At 32.8% G+C, this 21,591-nt stretch overlaps 1 protein-coding gene across 1 annotated transcript; it reads right to left on the bottom strand.

Annotated features, from left to right (window-relative positions):
- Nucleotides 1-575: 575 nt before the first annotated feature.
- LOC132719831 (NAD-dependent protein deacylase sirtuin-5, mitochondrial-like) lies at nucleotides 576-21,343 on the bottom strand. The gene is made up of 9 exons (XM_060703757.1): nucleotides 21,161-21,343; nucleotides 14,725-14,880; nucleotides 13,040-13,138; nucleotides 12,186-12,312; nucleotides 9,857-9,944; nucleotides 6,842-6,895; nucleotides 4,459-4,582; nucleotides 1,251-1,366; nucleotides 576-1,103 (listed from the first exon to the last, which is right to left on the bottom strand). The coding sequence occupies exons 1-9, from the start codon at nucleotides 21,221-21,223 to the stop codon at nucleotides 1,025-1,027; spliced, it is 906 nt and encodes a 301-aa protein (XP_060559740.1). The 5' UTR covers nucleotides 21,224-21,343; the 3' UTR covers nucleotides 576-1,024.
- Nucleotides 21,344-21,591: the final 248 nt, after the last annotated feature.

Genomic DNA, 21,591 nt, shown 5'->3' with positions numbered 1-21,591 from the left:
TTTATTATCAACATCCTCTATTATCCTCAATAAAATTATCACTGATGAAATGCTCACAGTTTCTCTTAACGAGAACCCCCCCCCCCCCCCCCCCCCCAAAACAAAAAAACAAACAAAAATAAACAATCAATTTTTCAACTAATGCAATTTTTTTTGGTTGGGTTTTTTAACTTGCACCAACACAGTATAGGTAAATTGGCGACTTTCCAGATTTACTTGTAGAGGAAGACCTCAGGTGCCCTTTGTACATTATTTCAGGCACAAACAAGCTACCCGAGTAGAACCACCAACATTGGGTAAGCTAGCTGGATAGCTTTCTCACAAGTAGAATCTGATTATTCTTGTGCTGTTCCAACCTACAACAGTATGTGCCAAGTGGTTTGAAATCAACAATCTTTACCACTTACATGAAATTTTCTTACCAACAGAGATCACAAAAATCATATGGTAAAGACATTGGCCGGGAATATTAACAGTTACAAAATAATGTAAAAAGACTCCTATCTCTAATGTATTTCTATTTTTATTTGGCCTTATGGCAATTCTTGTAAATTTCCTAAGTCAGAACTTTCTTAACAAGAATCATTATAATTTATTACTATTTGGAAATATATTAATCAGAACAACAAGAAGTTGGGAATAAACACCAAAACAACTCAATAATACAGGTCAAATTATTGATATTTGCTTAAAAGTGCATATTGCATCTCTACATCAAAGATGTGTCTTTGTCATTGATGATGCACCCTACTATTACATCCAATGAGATAAATGCACTACGATTAAAGATTTGATAGCTGAGATGATCAGGAATGACCTAAGAGGTGGGTGTGTACAAGTAAGAAAGATACAACAGTTTTGCGTCAACCCTTGGTACATGAAATGTGATAAATCAATATGAAATCACATGTATATATATTTTGCACAAGAAATATCAAAATAATATTAAAATCTAAATAAATTTCACAGTATTTTATAGCACTTTTAAGAACTTATATTTGTTTTTCAATCCTGCATGAAATTATCAATTAGTTGAGGATTCTGACTCCGTTGGCGCTAGTGCCACAGGTACGGTGCTTCCACAGGGTCCTTGAAAGTGAAATCTGAAAAATATACATAGAAAACCATAATCACAAATATTGCCTTTGATTTGACCTTGGTTTTAAGAATTGTTTATACTAGTTTAATGAAATTTATAACTTTTAATAAAACTTTTTTGAAATTATGCATAAAAAGAGATAAATTATTACCCAAATCCTGTTGTAGCAGGAGTTTCTTCAATGTTAAATTCCGCCACTGGCACACCTCTAGATGCAACCATGGGGGCGTACATGGCTGCAGGATACACGACAGATGATGTTCCTACCTAAAAATAGAATTTACAACAAGCTTATGACATCAGTATATATATCTAGGTTAACATTCTCACTCATGCAGTCAAACCAATCAATGTACTGTAACTTGCTCTTTTTTATTATTTTTTGAATCCCTCACACTAAAAAAAGGTCAGTTCTGAATTGAAAAGGGGAAAAAAAACCATTACAAACAAATAATTTTGCAGGATAAGAATTAGTTCCAATTTTACTAGTTGCAACCACCTTAAAGGGACTCCACTGAGGTTAAAAAGCCTAAAACATAACATTTGAATTTCTTACATAAATGAGCTGGTGCACTTTAAACAGAAATATATGCAAAGATAGTTGAGAAAATTACTTTGAAATAAATTGAAAATCGTATTTTTATGCGTTTCTTAGCCCGATTTGAGCGAAAAGCGTTTAAACGCTTTTCATTTTTTGGCTCATGTTTTTACAATTTGAATAATTATTCTGGAAAATCAAAGTGTGCGAATGATCTGAATTTTTGCACAAAGATTAGTGTTCTAAACCTACATCAAAGGGTTCATTTATCTGGAAAAAAATATTTTCAGTCCCATCATGTTAAAAAACCTCAGTGGAGTCCCTTTAAAAATACAATCCTTGATTCTGCACCAGTTATTATCTGTTTCTCTGTCAACTTCACCTCATGAATTATTTAGATTATACAAAATTCATTTTAGTTTGATTGTGTTGGAAGCTATAAGCTTACAGGAACACTTTATACAGGACCAGCAATCCTTAGACTAGTAGTTCACAGAGTTTATCACTCGGCCATGCTGCCACTAATTTGAATCTGGGATGAAATATCAATGGTGTAAGATGTAATAATTTTAAACTATATTGTCTTAAACAAGAGGGCCATGATGGCCCTGAGGTCGCTCACCTGTATATAGGCCCCCGGAGCGGGGCCAGTTTAAACCCCAGGGCTTTTATTTGAACAAACTTGGAAGACACCCATTAGAAGATGTTTCATGATGTTAAGTTTTTACTACACACATATAATGAAAAACAATGACCTTCCCACCCCCATCCCCCTGGCAGGGCCAATTTTAATCCAAAGGCTTTTATTTGAACAAACTTGGTAGACACCCATAAGAAGATGTTTCATGCTGAACATCTAAGCTCTAGCTCATTGGGTTTTTTAAAAGAAGATTTTTTTAAGTTTTTACTATACACATATAGTTAAATACAATGACACCCCTGGGGCGGGACCAGTTTTGACCCCAGGGCTTTTATTTGAACAAACTTTGAAGACACTTACTAGAAGAAGTTTCATGCTTAATATCTAAACTCTAGCTATTTGGGTTTTTCAAAGATTTTTTAGTTTTTGCTATACACATATAAGGAAAATCAATGACCCCCTGGGGCAAGCCAATTTTGACCCCAGGGCTTTTATTTGAACAAACTTTGTAGACACTCACTAGAAGAAGTTTCATGCTTAATATCTAAACTCTAGCTATCTGGGTTTTTTCAAAGAAGATATTTTAGTTTTTGCTATACACATATAAGGAAAATCAATGACCCCCTGGGGCGAGCCAATTTTGACCCCAGGGCTTTTATTTGAACAAACTTTGTAGACACTCACTAGAAGATGTTTCATGCTTAATATCTAAACTCTAGCTATTTGGGTTTTTTCAAAGAAGATTTTTTAAGTTTTTACTATACACATATAAGGAAAATCAATGACCCCCGGGGCGGGGCCAATTTTGACCCCAGGGCTTTTATTTGAACAAACTTGGTAGACACCTATTAGAACATGTTTGATGCTAAATATCTTAGCTCTAGCTCTTTGAGTTCTTTAAAAGAAGATTTTTTAAGTTTTTACTATATGCATATAGGGAAAATCAATGACCCCCTGGGGCGGGGCCAATTTTGACCCCAGGGCTTTTATTTGAACAAACTTGGTAGACACCCATAAGAAGATGTTTCATGCTAAACATCTAAGCTCTAGCTCATTGGGCTTTTTAAAAGAAGATTTTTTTAAGTTTTTACTATACACATATAGTTAAAAACAATGATACCCCTGGGGCGGGGCCAGTTTTGACCCTAGGGCTTTTATTTGAACAAACTTTGTAGACACTTACTAGAAGATGTTACATGCTTAATATCTAAACTCTAGCTATTTGGGTTTTTTCAAAGAAGATTTTAAGTTTTTGCTATACACATATAAGGAAAATCAATGACCCCCCGGGGCCGGGCCAATTTTGACCCCAGGGCTTTTATTTGAACAAACTTGGTAGACACTCACTAGAAGATGTTTCATGCCAAATATCTAAGCTCTAGCTTTTATGGTTATTTAAAAGAAGATATTTAAAGTTTTTTCTTTCGGTTGCCATGGCAACCAGAGTTCTGCATGGAATTAAATTCTTTGAACAATTTTTAAAGGTGACCACCAAAGGAACATTCCTGTGAAGTTTGGATGAAATTGGCCTAGTGGTTTATGAGGAGATGTCATTTAAAGTAAAAGTTTACGGATGCCGGACGGATGACGGACGCCGGACGAAAAGCGATCACAAAAGCTCACCCTGTCACTTTGTGACAGGTGAGCTAAAAAGTTTTGTAGGTACAAGCATGCACATGTAATAATCTTCCTCTGATGTGTTAACTTTTGTGGTGGATCTTGTCCATCGATGCGCTCACTGTGTAACGTAAACATTTAGTGCTTCTTAACAGAATATTTGTATGACTTCACATCAAAATATATGCACCGTGTCATGACAAAACCAAAATAATGGGTTTGCGACCAGCATGCATCCAGACCAGCCTGCGCATCTGCGCAGTCTGATCAGGATCCGTGCTGTTCGCTTTTAAACCTTTTAACAAGTCGAGAAACTGATAGCGAACAGCATGTATCATGATCAGACTGCGTGGATGCGCAGGCTGGTCTGGATCCATGCTGGTCGCAAACGCACTATGTTGGTTTTGTCATTACACAGCTCATATGCACTGCCGTTCATTACCATTTTTACACAGTCATGAAAGTGCCACGGGTTTATGATAATTATTTAAGACTACATTTAAGTCTTTTCAGGTACGAAAATTAAGCAACACACAAAAATATAGGATTTCACAGTATTCTTACCACAAGACAAAGATCACAAGCTGTAAGTTCATTGTCTGCAGCGGTCAGTACCTCCGGGAATAATCCCTCCCCAAACCATACAACATGGGGTCTTAGTAATCCACCACAGGAATCTTTTTTACATCTGAAGGAAGAATAAGGGATTATTGCCATAATTATTTTCAATACTAGTTGGAATGGACTTGCATGCAGTATGACCGGGCTTTGTACTGACAGTTGCTCAATTTCAGTCAGTCGTTGAAAGACTTGGCATTTTTATAGAGCTGTTATAATGCTTCAGTGCAAAGCTTATCAACGTTACACCAATATATCGATAATATTGTTTGGTTTTATTAACCTGTCAATTACATACTGATTACACGGACGATGCACACAGTATATTAATCTTCGGTAGATGTTCGGTAAGTTCCGTGAGATGTACGCTGTACGATCGAATTTAATTTAATTTGTATCTCTAAGATAAGTGTAGTCAGCGTTATAGCGTAATAGGGTAAATCACGAGTTTATAATCTATGCGCCACACGTGTTTTTTAAAAGTTCGAGGCCGCGTTGGTCCATGTTTTTTTCTTAATACTTTCAACATTATTGAATCTATATAATTATGATTATTTTATGTTGTTCGTTTTTTATTATGTTTTACTTAATTTAGTTATGTATATACTCTTTTTAAATAACATGTTTTTAAGAATTCATGTTTAAAATTAAAACGGATTAAAATCAATAAATGTCTTTTCAATGCCGTAAAACACACTACATATCTGTTCCATAAAAATATGCTGCAAAAATAAAGAAAGAGTACTAAAAATATGGCAACAGTAAGGATCGAACCACAGACCTCTCAATTATCAGGCATTCTCTTTACCGACTTTCCTATTGTGAATTAACGAAAACCTTAACATTAATCTTGCGTGACTAACAATTCATGACTAATATTCTCCACATTAATTCTCGTAAACAACACAGACCAAACCGAAGTGGGATCGAATATTTAAATGAGTCCTGTAATGTATTCATAATTGACAGGTCAATAAAATCAGACTATAACCTATAATTAACTTGTCTGTCTTGTAAGAATTTTTTTTCCAGACCATTCTTTTTTTTTGGTCATGATGCAATATTGACAACAGCATAATGTCTAAGACATGGATCTGGTGAATTTTTCATAACTTCTAGTCATTCAATTAATTACAGTAGTCAAAATTATTGATTTTTTGAAATTGATTGACAAAAATACATGTATCAACAATATTGTTTCTACTGATGACAGCTGTACATTTTTATTTTTTTCAGTTTTGTCAGACAAAGCAAATATATAATAGATTTGACCAACATAAAAAATAAGCTTCAAATCCATGGAATACATTATTTAGAACTAGCTCAATTTTAGGTCTGGAAAACTTTAAAGCTGCATTTCATTGACTGTGTAATGTTAGTAGCCATCTGTATAACAGACACATTTTTTTGGTGGTGGTGGTGGTTGTGTTGGTAGTTTATCCTTCTGATCACAGCAGTAAGTCACATTAAATTTACAATAGCACAATTTAACTACTGCAATGTTCCTGGGCAGTCACTGTCAAGCAGTTTACCAGTACTAAGTTGCCCTACTTGCACAATGAACTGTGTAACTTCTGTACATACCAGAGCAGAGGTACAGTGTGAATGACCCTACAAAGTATTCTTGATATAACCACAATGAAAGTGACCTGCAACATCTGGGTCGCTAGATTCATAGTCCAACACTCTACCTATTGACCTAACCAGACAGTTGCACATTTTCTTGATGACTAATATTATATACTGTATATTGTTTCCAATCAGATCTTTAAGTCTATTTTTAAATAAATAAATAAATAAATTCTTCTACTATTATGATTATTCATTTTTACATGAAGCATATACATGTACATGTAAGTAATCTGTTAAAGGGACTCCCTTGAGGTTTTTTGACTGGGAATTTTTTTTAGATAAATGTTCCATTTGATGTAAGTCTAGACATTCTGTGCAAAAATTCGGATCATTTGCTTTCACAATTTTTCTAGCATAATTATTTCATGTGAAAGCATTGTTTTCACTCAAAATGGGCTAAGAATAGCACAAAAATAGGTTTTTCATTTTATTTTTGAGAAAATATCATCATTATCTTTTGCAAATATATTTCTGTTTTAAGTGACCTAGTTTATCTTTGATTATTTATTTTTAACTTTTAGACCTCTGTGGAGTTCCTTTAAATTTTTTCGGCAAAAACTTGGATAAAATGACACTTCCTTGATACTTGAAATGCATATTTACCATCTACCAAAATTGCTCAGGTAATTTTTTCATACAGGAGATGTAATACTACATGTATACACTTTATATGCTGCTGATCATGATAATGTGTTACCTTGGAAGATCTTCTTCTTTTATTCTGGCATCTTCAGCAAATTCATCTGGCGCTCTGCAATTGTGACCATGTGTTATAATAATGTTACATGTAGTTTCGTATTTAATTACCTTAAAGTGATTGGGTCTTCAAGGGGCATATTTTCCATAAGTTTTCCAAAATTTGGAATTTAATATTATTGAAAAATATAGAAGTCTATTATATGATCTATAAATAGCTTTGAAATGCGTTTTCTGATTGGCCAAGAAGTAACTTATTTTTTTCATAAAACTAACAGGTCAATATCAGATTATTTTCACTGTTTTTTTCCTTTAAAAATAGTTTTACAGAGTATATCCAATGCCCCGACCCTTCCCCCCTGTCTGGAAAGACGTAAGGGTAACCGTATGATGTGACGTCACGCCAAATTAATTGTTATTATTCCGAGAATTGTTAGACAACTCACAAATAAATGTCAAATTAGTCTATTTTAGTTCCTATCTTTACATTTTAAAACAATTATGAATTTAGCTTTCCCATGTGCCTTTCTGAAATATTGGGTTTAATAATGATAACGAAAAAAAAAAAAAAATAAATGAGCTGAAGAAATGTCAATTTCCGTCATATTTCAATGGCAGGTTTGATAAGCCATATCAAAGCTATTTATGAATTACATAATAAAACGGATATGTACTTTTTAGCTGGTAAATATGATGTGATATGTACTGAAAAATTAATATTGACCTTGGTCAATATTTTTTTTTTAGTACATAATTATGATGATATCACATCATAATTATTCATTAGATAAAAAAGTACATATTTGTAAAGTATCATATGAAAATGAATATTCTTATAAAAATTAAATATTGCTTGAAAAAAATTATTGATAAAGTTCTATATATGATTCAGTTTGAACATTTAAATATGATAAATAAAAATGTTTGTTCTAGAACAATTCATTATCTGCTATATGAATATATGTAATATTAATTCATGTATCTCACACTTGTAAACAACTTTCATATATAATTCTTTCATAGGGTATAATGGTGTCAAAGATTCAATATCTCAGGGTTCAACTGTATTCGATTAATTCTGTATCAATAGTTTCACAAACTATAATCTTATCATTAAATTATTGGCATAACTGAAAACAATTATGCTGAATTGACGGAGAATTAAAACAAAAGAAAACCAATAAAGACATCAACACGATAATTCTATCAAATTATAACCAATAAAATCAACTACATCTCAGCTCAAATAAAATTTTAGTATTCAAAAAATTAATATTAAAACAACTTCATCTTAGCTCAAATAAAATTTTAGTATTCAAACAAGAGCTGTCGGTAGGACAGCAACGCTCGACTATTCTTAGTGCTTGATAGTAAAAAAAAATGCTTGATACAGTTACCTCCTCCTGTTTACAGGTTGGGGTCATGATGGTGAACAAGTGTGCAAAGTTTCAAAGCCATATGTCAATGGACTTTGAAAATATTTGAACTATTACAAAAACTTTAACGTAAATTCTAAGTCGAAAAAGGGGCATAATTCTGTCAAAATGCTTGATAGAGTTACCTCCTCCTGTCTACAGGTTGGGGTCATGATGGTGAACAAGTGTGCAAAGTTTCAAAGCCATATGTCTATGGACTTTGAAAATATTTGAACTATTACAAAAACTTTAACGTAAATTCTAAGTCGAAAAAGGGGCATAATTCTGTCAAAATGCTTGATAGAGTTACCTCCTCCTGTCTACAGGTTGGGGTCATGATGGTGAACAAGTGTGCAAAGTTTCAAAGCCATATGTCAATGTACTTTGAAAATATTTGAACTATTACAAAAACTTTAACGTAAATTCTAAGTCGAAAAAGGGGCATAATTCTGTCAAAATGCTTGATAGAGTTACCTCCTCCTGTCTACAGGTTGGGGTCATGATGGTGAACAAGTGTGCAAAGTTTCAAAGCCATATGTCTATGGACTTTGAAAATATTTGAACTATTACAAAAACTTTAACGTAAATTCTAAGTCGAAAAAGGGGCATAATTCTGTCAAAATGCTTGATAGAGTTACCTCCTCCTGTCTACAGGTTGGGGTCATGATGGTGAACAAGTGTGCAAAGTTTCAAAGCCATATGTCAATGGACTTTGAAAATATTTGAACTATTACAAAAACTTTAACATAAGTGGTTACGCCGACGCCGACGCTCGGGTGACTGCAATAGCTCTTCTTATTCTTATCGAATAGTCGAGCTAAAAATTCATATTAAAACAATTTCATCTTAGCTCAAATAAAATTTTAGCCTTCAAGAAATTAATACCAGAAAGGTATGCAAATCTTCAATGCATGAATAAGTTTGGGATATCTTGTTCATACAATTATCTGATGTTGGACTGAGATTCATTTACAAGGTTAAGCACCTGGAGTTAACTATCACTTTTTCTGCATAGTTTTGACATGTAATACTAGTATACTGACAATAAAATGGTTTGTTTAGTCAATGTGAATTATAGAGTTTCATTCAACATGAATAAGGAAGTGTACACAGTGTTTCAACACATTTCAAAGTTGTTTATAGCATGTCATTAAGATACTAAATAAACAGTTTTATTAATCCAAATTATAAAGAAAGGTCAACACTTAACTTTTCCATGCACTCACATAAAATCGTTTTATCATTAGTCATATACTCAAAGTATGTCTTCAAGTATGCCTAAACTAATATAGAGGTTTCTGTTATGGCCCCAATATATTAAAATAAAACCATTTTTATTGGGGAAGTAATAGGAAGGAATAGATGACTGAAAATATTACTTGCTTGCTATAACAGTGTGAACAAAAATACAGATGTGTTAGTGAAAATTTAAAGTCATTTGAAGATTTGTTCTTTTCAAGGAAAGATAAGATATAAAAGTATCTTTTCAAATTAATTTTTTTTATCGTAGGCTTTCAAGGTTTCACTAGGAGACCAGATTAAAAATGTAGTGTCATCTTATCAATATCAGCATGATATAATGATTACAGCAAATTTCTCACCCTTTATCTCGTAATGCCTCACAAATTGGACTGTCATAATTCTTGGCTATATCTCCACACTTTGTACATCTAGTTGTGAATAAATTACCTTTAAAAAAAAATACAACAGTAAAACAGTAACCTTATGAAGATAAAATATATTAAATCAACACACACCCATGCCGATATTGCGACTCCGTAAAAATGGTATTGGACAGTTGTGCATTGACATGACATCATTTTCATTATACCAGCATTGTGTAAAGATGCACTAAATGTTAGTGTTACACTGTAGGCCTGTCAATGAAAAAAGTGAACCCTTTTCACTGTCAACAGTTATATTTTTGGTATGTGATAAATAGAATATCATATTCGTGAAGATTCAATTAATACTAAATTTATTGAACTCTTTGAATAAAACAATATTATGCTCGCCTGAGGTTCGCATTCAACTCTATTGAACCCACACTCATTCAATATCCTCTATTTCTTTCATATTTCCTTTGAATTTGGAACTGTCCACAAGAAATTCAATGGTTTTCAATATATATAAAAGACTAGAAATGTGTCATCATGCCACGGATGCCCCCGCATGCAGCCAAAATTTCAGATGTTATAATATTTAGTTCCAAATTTGTTTGCACAAATTATTGTTTTCATTTTAAGTTCAAAGCCCTTAAAACTTTTCAATGTTAACACAATCCATTTTCATAAAATGTTCAAGGCACTGAAATTATTCAGTCTTTACCTTTTGAAAATAGCAAATTTCATATTTGTAGCCAAAATAATGGCTACATACATTTCCACTTTTGTGTATGAGTGCTGAAACTGAAAGTTCAAAATTTTTCCAATATTCAAGAAAGATAAGTTTGTCCAAAATCATTGAACCACGACCAAATTCAAACTTAAACTGCTTATTCCTAAGATGTATCTATATTATTTTCAAAGTGAAAGGGACATAACTCTGCCAAAAAATCATCGAACCATGACCAAATTCCAACTTGACCTGACCATTCCTTTGACATATCCATATGTCAAATTTGAGTTGAATATGTAACACTGTTGGGTAGATAATGAACAGAAACTGTGAATTTCATATTATTTTCAAAGTAAAAGGGACATAACTCTGCCAAAAATCGTCGAACCATGACCAAATTCGAACTTGACCTGTATTTTCTCATGACATATCCATATGTCAAATTTGAGTTGAATGTGTTGTACCGTTGGGGAGATAATGAACAGAAACTGAAAATTTCATATTATTTTCAAAGTAAAAGGGGCATAACTCTGCCAAAAATCATTGAACCATGACCAAATTCGAACTTGACCTGTATTTTCTCATGACATATCCATATGTCAAATTTGAGTTGAATGTGTTGTACCGTTGGGGAGATAATGAACGTAAACTGAAAATTTCAAATTATTTTCAAAGTAAAAGGGGCATAACTCTGCCAAAAATCATCGAACCATGACCAAATTCGAACTTGACCTGTATTTTTTCATAACATATCCATATGTCAAATTTGAGTTGAATGTGTTGTACCGTTGGGGAGATAATGAACGGAAACTGAAAATTTCATATTATTTTCAAAGTAAAAGGGGCATAACTCTGCCAAAAATCGTCGAACCATGACCAAATTCGAACTTGACCTGTATTTTCTCATGACATATCCATATGTCAAATTTGAGTTGAATATGTACAACCGTTACTTAGATAATGAACGGAAACTGATGATGACGGAATGACAGAATGACGGAAAGACGGAAGGACGGAAGGACGGAACAGGGTAACACTATATGCCCCGGCCATTACATGGCGGGGGCATAATAATGAGATAAAAGGTTACAGGTGTAATTTTTTGTAAAGCATGTTCATGACTGTGCAGGCTAGCCAAGCGCTCTTGTTGTGAAGCAACATTTTCACTCTGGTGGCTAAAGTCTGTTATAAGTGCCTCTAAATTTTAATTGGTTAAAAATTACCTTTAAAGCTGCATGCCTTCAGATGAGCCAAAATATTTCAAGAAAATCCATCTTGAGAAAACTGTTATAAAATGTTAAGACAAGTAAAAATATTAAAGATTCCAGTTATAATTCACATGTTATGTGTGATTAAAGACTGATTTTGCAGTATTTATCACCATATTTCTTCAGCGTAACTAATGCAGTAAAGACTATTTATGCATATTTTGACCACTTTTTGGTAATTTTCATGGATTGCAGTTGCAATGTGTTCATTTCACAATTTTTTAATTTAAATACATTTTCAAAATTTTCATAAAAATTAATATGGACCTGAAGGCATGCTGCTTTAAATAACAAGGAGAAAATGAAAGCTTTAAAAAAATATTACCATGCAATTCTATGATATTTTCCGAGCCAGCTCGCTTATGAAGTTCATCAATATTTTGTGTCACAATCACCACCCTACGTCCTTGACCTTTTAACCTCTTCTCACATTCAGCTATAGCAATATGGGCCTGAAATACCAGAAATAATTAAAATAATTGCTGATTGCACATGTGTTTTAATCCAAACCATGCAAAATATGTTTAAATGAAACTGCCCTAATTTGAAATTTAGGGACTGAAATATCTAAATCATTATTATATAATTAAGCAGTTAACACTTAGTACAGTACTGTCAGACTGTGCAAATCTTCAGCCTAGTCTAACTCAGTACTGGCATTAAGCACAGGAATTTTCATACATGCATCTTGCACTGAAATGAGGTAAAAACTGTGTTAAAAGGAAGCTAACGTGTCTGTCTCTCTACTCTGTGACTGGAGGTTTAAGTCTTAATATGGTTTTATAAATGGAATCTCATACAAGGCCTTTTTAGTTACATTGAGAAGCAAACTTGAAACTGCTGTCAATATACCTCAATGACTTTGCTTTATACGGGGAATAGACAAATACAATGTATGTTTATGCTAATACATGTAGCAATGATGTTGGCCAAATTGAACAATAAACACATAGAATCTGACATTTTGACCCAAAAGGAATTATAAATTTAAACTTTTAACTGTAAATAATTTCTACAAATAAACAACATCTTATTTTACTGAACAAAAATTAGACAATTTCATGAAAACTGCTGAACCTAAATAAACACAAACAGCTAGAAGACCCAGCAATTACATGTATAAGAAGCTCTCTTGATAGCTGTAGAGTTTTGTTATAGATATAAGACAAAACTTGGTACCTTATTTGGTTGTTTTGAGCCCATGACCTCACGTCTGTAATGATAGAATTCCCACACCAATGATGGATTGGATTCAAATGCCTCTGGAGTTGCAAGTTGCTAACAAATAAAAAGAATTTAAGAGTTAATGACAAGCAACAAAGAAAAATCTAATCAATACTTGATACATTACTTTCAACATGTTTTTTTTTCTTTCCCAAAATGCTATTGAAATACAAATGAGCTTTGCGACCAGCATGGATGGGTTTGCGACCAGCATGGATCCAGACCAGCCTGCGCCTCCACACAGTCTGATCAGGATCCATGCTGTTCGCTATCAGTTTCTCTACTTGTAATAGGGTTTGTAAGCGAACAGCATGGATCCTAAACGGACTGCGTGGATGCGCAGGCTGGTCTGGATCCATGCTGGTCGCAAACCCATTATGTTGGTTTTGTCATTACTTTAACTTTATGTAGAGCACTGACCACTATTCAGGCCATGATTATAAATGATATAAATGTTAAAAAATATATAATGCAATATCATGACATCTTGTCTTCAAAATATATATAGAATGCAATGTCCTTTTATCACATAGTGATACCCATGCCCCTTTTGTTACTATGTAAAACTGGCACTGCCCTGCATATATAAAGAGGCTATTTGTTTGTTTTGCATGTAAAATTGAAATATATTTCACTGAGTGAACACCAGAGGCAGATTGTTGCCAAGAGTGAAAATAGAATAGTTGGTGTTCACAAATGAAATATATTTAAATCTTACATGTAAAACAAATAAATTTTCTTTTTATTTCATGCTTTTTAGGTGATTTTAAGAATTTTTTACTGAATTTTGCCGTGTAACATTGCGCATTCTCCTTTATGACATCATCACATCATCAATTTTGAAATATAGTTCTGTTAAATTTCTCTAATTTTGTTACATTTTTAACATGATATATGATGACATCAACTTTCTTTTCCTAAAGAAGCAAAATTTACGTATGATGGCATTTATTTTTGCCTGTCAATCTATTTAGTTATGATATTCTTTTCATCTGCACTGAGATCTAGTCCGGCTACAGTGAAAATTAGTAGATCAGGCTACAGTGATTATATTTTATAAATTTCACTAGTGGTTTATCACAATATAATCATCTGATATATTACAGTATTATACTGGAAAGCATGGAATAAATTGATGTGACGTCATTTGCACTATTAAGGCATGTCAAGAATGAAAAAGGTTTACTTTCACTGTAAAGAGGTAAAGAGTTCTTATGTTGGTTATGTGATAAATAGAATATTATATTCATGTAGATTCATTAATTAATTTATTGAACTCATTGAATAAAATAATATAATGCTTGTCAGAGCTTGCATAATATAATTTTATTCAACTCGTTCAATAAATTCAGTATTGAATCTTAACTCATTTGAGCCGCGCCATGACAAAACCAACATAATGGGTTTGCGACCAGCATGGATCCAGACCAGCCTGCACATCAGCGCAGTCTGATCAGGATCCATGCTGTTTGGCTATCAGTTTCTCTACTTGTTATAGGGTTTGTAAGCGAACAGCATGGATCCTGATCAGACTGCGCAGATGCGCAGGCTAGTCTGGACCCATGCTGGTGGCAAACGCACTATGTTGGTTTTGTCGTGACGCAGCTCGTTTAATATCCTGTATGGCACAGCCTCTATACCTGAGCCTGCCATGTCCTCCAAAATCCTCCGGCACCTCTGAATGTTGGTACTCCACTTTCTGCACTCACACCAGCTCCAGTCAGCACTACTATATGTTTTGCCTTGTCAAACTTGTCACGGAATGCTGTCATATCAGAACTCGGCATTTTTTGTTCCTGAAATTTCACACATTGTAACAGAATCACAATGGCAGTTCCAAAGCAAAGATTTTAATTAAAAGCTCTACAATAGTCTGCTCAGAACAGTTGTTAAGATGAATTATTCACTTTTATTGCATCAAGCTCGACTTGTTTTTGATGTTTCATTATAAAATGAAGATAAAAGGAATTTATGAGCCTGAAATATCAAAAGTTTAAATCACGTAATTTGACTTAAATGCTGAATAAATGAAATTTACAATGCATTATGAAACTACTATTGCTATGGTAAAAGGAACAAACTAGAAGCAGAATGTTTCGTAGGGTAAGAAACATGTAATATGTGGTAGCTTTCATACACATGTATGCAAGAGAAAATAATATGTAAAGATAAATTTTATTAAAAGTATGTGATGTTGAGGTATTAGGTTTTTTGTTTTTTGTTGTATTTTTTTTAATTTGATGTAGATCTATAAATAGTTTCAAAGTTTTATGAAATACCTTGTAATATTATCAGTAATACCAACTGGTATTAATTTAATATTGTAATATAACATAGAAACAATGTTATGATAAGTTTTGTGCTTTAAATATAACACTTCTACTACTTTGAATTAATTATTCTTGACATTAAACAAAAATAAACCTATGATTCTAAACATAATGTCAAAATAAACCCATGATTCTAAACATAATGTCAAAATAAACCAATGATTCTAAACATAATGTCAAAATTAAATAAACCCATGATTCTGTACATGATGTAAAAATATGCCCATGATTCTAAACATATCGGTAATGTAAAAATAAACCCATAATTCCTAACATTATGTAAACCCATGAATCTAAACATTACAAAAAACTTAAACAATGATTTTAAACATTACAAAAAATATACACATGATTCTAAATATTATGCAAAAAAAAACAAACAATATGTAGACCCATGATTTTAAAATTAGGCAAAGATAGACCCATGATTATAAATACAATGTACATGTATTATTATGAAAACAATAGACCCATGATTCTAAACATTTTGCAAAACAAGAGGGCCATGATGGCCCTGAGGTCGCTCACCTGTATATAGGCCCCCACCCCCGGGCCAATTTTTACCCAAGGGCTTTTATTTGTTTATTTGAACAGACTTGGTACACACCCATAAGAAGATGTTTCATGCTAAACATCTAAGTTCTAGCTCATTGGCTTTTTTAAAAGAAGATTTTTAAAGTTTTTACTATACACATATAGTTTAAAACAATGTCACCCCTGGGGCAGGGCCAGTTTTGAACCCCGGGCGTTTATTTTAACAAACTTTGTAGATATTTACTAGGAGATGTTTCATGCTTAATATCTAAACTCTAGCTATTTGGGTTTTTCCAAAGAAGATTTTTAAGTTTTTGCTATACACATATAAGGAAAATCAATGACACCCCCTCCCCCCCGGGCGGGGCCAGTTTTGACCCCAGGGCTTTTATTTGAACATACTTGGTAAGACACCCATTAGAACATGTTTCATGCTTAATATTTTTAGCTCTAGCTCTTTGAGTTCTTTAAAAGAAATTTTTTAAGTTTTTACTATATGCATATAGGGAAAATCAATGACCCCCTGGGGCTGGGCCAATTTTGACCCCAGAGCTTTTATTTGAACAAACTTGGTAGACACTCATTAGAAGATGTTTCATGCTAAATATCTTAGCTCTAGCTCTTTGGGTTCTTTAAAAGAAATTTTTAAGTTTTTACTATATGCATATAGGGAAAATCTATGACCCCCTGGGGCAGGGTCAATTTTGAACCCAGGGCTTTTATTTGAACAAACTTGGTAGATATTCACTAGAAGATGTTTCATGCCAAATATCTAAGCTCTAGCTCTTATGGTTCTTTAAAAGAAGATTTTTTGAGTTTTTACCATATGCATATAGGGAAAATCACTGATCCCCGGGGCGGGGCCAATATTGACCCCAGGGCTTTAATTTGAACAAACTTGGTAGACACTCACTAGAAGATGTTTCATGCTTAATATCTTAGCTCTAGCTCTTTGGGTTCTTTAAAAGAAAATTTTTTAAGTTTTTAATATATGCATATAGGGAAAATCTATGACCCCCTGGGGCGGGGTTAATTTTGACCCCAGGGCTTTTATTTGAACAAACTTGGTAGACATTCACTAGAAGATGTTTCATGCCAAATATCTAAGCTCTAGCTCTTATGGTTCTTTAAAAGAAGATTTTTTAAGTTTTTAATATATGCATATAGGGAAAATCAATGACCCCCGGGGCGGGGCCAATTTTTGACCCCCAGGGCTTTAAATTTGAACAAACTTGGTAGACACTCACTAGAAGATGTTTCATGCTTAATATCTTAGCTCTAGCTCTTTGGGTTTCTTTAAAAGAAGATTTTTTAAGTTTTTACTATATGCATATAGGGAAAATCAATGACCCCCTAGGTTCGGGGCCAATTTTGACCCCAGGGCTTTTATTTGAACAAACTTGGTAGACATTCACTAGAAGATGTTTCATGCCAAATATCTAAGCTCTAGCTCTTTGGGTTCTTTAAAAGAAGATTTTTTTAAGTTTTTACTATATGTATTTAGGGAAAATCAATGACCCCCCAGGGGCGGGGCCAATTTTGACCCCAGGGCTTTTATTTGAACAAACTTGGTAGACACTCACTAGAAGATGTTTCATGCCAAATATCTAAGCTCTAGCTCTTATGGTTTTTTAAAAGAAGATATTTAAAGTTTTTTCTTTTGGTTGCCATGGCAACCAGAGTTCTGCATGGAATTAAATTCTTTGAACAATTTTTAAAGGTGACCACCAAAGGAACATTCCTCTGAAGTTTGGATGAAATTGGCTCAGTGGTTTATGAGGAGATGTCATTTAAAGCAAAAGTTTACGGACGGACGGACGACGGACAGACGCCGGACGAAAAGCGATCACAAAAGCTCACCCTGTCACTTTGTGACAGGTGAGCTAAAAAGACAAATTATTCTGAACATAATAAAATATAAACTAATGACCAATTAAACATTAATAACATGCACAAATATTTAACCAATGATGCGAAAATATTTATAGGTGGAATCAGAAGGGAATTTGGCACAAAATGAACCAGTTAAAATGAAGGTTCAGAAAATTTATCTGAGAATAATATTGATTTAATTTTTATCTAAAGCAACAGCAATAATCATAACCTATAATTATTAAGTATAGGTTTAAGTTTATAAGCACGTATTTACAAAATTAAATTGGTCGGGCATCGGGTTACGATTCATTTGAAATACTACAATCCTATTGGACAAAAAATAATTTAAAACACTAAATTTATGTATATGATATCAATTTCATAAAATGATTTTGTAAATATGTGCTTATCACTGTTACACATATATTTTACCTTGATAAATATCTTAAAGGCCTATTACACCCCAGAAATGCCTCCAGATTAGCGAAACTATTTCAAGAAAATTACACTGGATAAAAATTTATTAAGATTTTAAGAAAACATAATAGATTCAAGTAAGCGCTGTTTTTGCATATTTTGACTTTTTTTTGGTTATTTACTTTGATTGTGTAATTAAGTACCCCTTGAAACTTCTTTTTGCTCACTTGCTTTCAAAATTTTCATGAACATTGGCATGAATCATTCTTGAGGTATGCTGCTTTAAAAAAAAAACCCCAAAAAACCCAACTAATTTTGTATTTATAAGATCCAATGAAAGATTAAAATCATATATTTTTAAGACAGGGAGGAATCAAATTTCAACAAATTGAAACTTCCTGATTGGAAGATTTGGCTATTTTTCAAGGTACATACATAATATGCCCAACAATTAAATTATCATAGTACTCACTTGACTACAAACCTATTTTATTCTCAAAAGTATTTATTTTATATAAACTAATTATAACATTTTATATTCATTATGTACATAGTTATGTGCATTCAATAAACAAACATCCATTTTAAATACAAGATGGAAAAACCAGGTCTCAGGTAATTAATTTTTTTTTTGCTGAACACTGTCTCAAATCTAAGGATATTCAATCAGTGTTCATTCTGTATCAGTTTTTAATCAATTAATTAGTTGTGATCTGAGTCTAAGCTTTATAGATAATTTCTTAATAAAGTTCGGGCACGGACCCAGTGTTACTCTAATATGACTATATAGTGTATAAATAAAACATCTTTGGGGATAGCCTTCTTTTATAATACTAATGTGATATTTCAATGAAATATGTAATAATTATGTTTAAACTTATTTTTTTTTTGTTCTACATACAATAAATATTTTGTTTTTCTATACTATATAGTACACACACACACTCAGTTTTATTTAAAAAAAAAACCATTCCTTACAGTTATTGAAAGATCCTATTTTTCAAAATAGTTTAAAAATGGACTGGCAGAATGTTAATTACATTTTGGTATAGTGATACATTTAAATGCAGTACTGTGTTGTTGTTATTTTTTAGGCATATGAGGTAATATGAGCCAATCGTCAAAAGTTTAATTACCACACTGTACAAAGGACAGGATTTTGTCTCTTCTCTTTTACAAATCTGAACACAAGTCCTAATTCATTCCTTGATGTTCTTTTTTCAAAAACCAAAATGGCTGAATGCATTAATGACCCAAACAGTTTCTAGATTCTGAGTTACTGTACAGTAACTCAGCTAGAATATGTCTATCATAAAAAATACATGTATGACTGTCTGAAGAGCGTGTTTGTTAAAAAGTAATATGATATTTAGATTTTGCATATAAAATTACATAATTACTACACTTCCAATCTGTTACAACTGCTCTCTACATGGAATTGACTCTTTGACTCAGTTATCTAGAGAATTCAAATGTGTTAATTTGTGTGCAAGTTTGAAACATTAACTCACGCTTTAAATCAGATGAAGATATCTTATGTATTAAATAACAATGTTGATGAACTTGTAATCTGTCTGAAACCTTTTCAAAATTCGTATAATCCTAAGACTATCAATGGACTGAAACACTCCATTTGACTAATTGTATTTTGTGGTGATGTACAGCTACATCAATTGCAATGTTATGAACTTCTGTGTTCCTAGTATATATTGTTAGAGGTAAGCAATATGTTTTGCCAAGAATGTATGAATCTCTGACTCAAAGCAATGTCATGTTGATAGGAAAAGGCAGAATTTACAAAAAAATCATGATGTCCCCTGAAAACCAAATGAGACTGAATTGGCAATTTGCTTAATCTAATGTTGTAAGAACTTGTTGCCCAACCCATTTGCATTTTGATATGTACTCATTATTTGTATGATATGTTTGTAAACATGTATTTAATGCAATCACGGATTTATATTACAATATATTGTAATATAAATCCGTGATGCAATAAAATATGTTTAAACTAGTTCAGTTTACAGTTAATCAGTGTTAATCACTAACTCAGGTATAAAATGATGTCTTGCGACCTCAACTCCAGTAAAGTAAAAAGATAGAAATTATATGATGAGACAAGAATGAGTTCATCATGACTAAAAAGTAGTCCAACTAATTGACTACTGCGCGACGAGATATTGTGCTATTTTCGTGTCTGGGCAATATCTCGCCTCTTAAAGCGAGATTCTGCACCAGAACGAAAATATCTCAGAATCAAGCTTTGGCACGTCAATATATTTTGACTAGACTATAAAGTATATAGATTCTATATATAATTATTCTAGAAAAACACACAGGAGCTTGAAATTTTATCAATAATTGCCCTAAAGTCAAATTCCCAAAAAAAATCCATACCCTATATCACAGGGGGAAGACGCTGTGATCTGACATTATCCCGGGCCCCCTCCCCCCGAAGGCCCTGCTACAACCCATAAAAAATATCAATGCAAGTTGATTTGCACAATAAAAATTCATAAAAACAATATTCTGACACGTTTCGACGATTTTCATTTTACCCCTATACTATATGTTATAATATATAGTATAGGGGTATAATGAAAATCGTCGAAACGTGTCAGAATATTGTTTTTATGAATTTTTATTGTGCAAATCAACTTGCATTGATATTTTTTATGGGTTGTAGCAGGGCCTTCGGGGGGAGGGGGGCCGGGATAATGTCAGATCACAGCGTCTTCCCCCTGTGCCCTATATATAATATATAGGGTATGGATTTTTTTTGGGAATTTGACTTTAGGGCAATTATTGATAGAATTTCAAGCTATATAGAGTATGGATTTTTTTTGGGAATTTGACTTTAGGGCAATTATTGATAGAATTTCAAGCTCCTGTGAAAAACATGAAAAATATGAAGTCTTACATTGTATCCAGCCATTTTTGACGTCCTGCGAAAGATTTGTGTCACAGTACGTAATTTAATCATTTATATCAAGCAGAGCTGCTATTTCCACCAATGAAATTAAACTTCCTGAATGCAATAAACAGATAAAGTAACAGTTACTGATATTTGAGGTCCTCGATATTTGAGACAATTAGTCTACTTTCGGTTTACATTTCATCTACAGACGCTTTATGGCAAACGTTCTATGACGATGAGCAAATTTTAATGTTTAGAATACGGATAATAAATAATTATCCGTACTTTGATTACCTAATATAACAGAGCTATCCAAATCTCTAATTTTTATGTATAAGAAATTTTGAGCATTGTAAAATATGGATTTTTGAAAAATTACAATTTCAAAAAAAAAAAAAAAAAAAAAAAAAAGTAAAAAAAAAAAAAAAATCAAA

The sequence above is a fragment of the Ruditapes philippinarum genome, unplaced genomic scaffold (genome assembly GCF_026571515.1).
Source record: "Ruditapes philippinarum isolate M1 unplaced genomic scaffold, ASM2657151v2 ctg3314_1_1_1_1, whole genome shotgun sequence".
In the NCBI taxonomy this organism is placed as follows: domain Eukaryota; kingdom Metazoa; phylum Mollusca; class Bivalvia; order Venerida; family Veneridae; genus Ruditapes; species Ruditapes philippinarum.
Note: the sequence above shows the minus strand (reverse complement) of the source record. Positions and strands in the feature narration are given on the sequence as shown.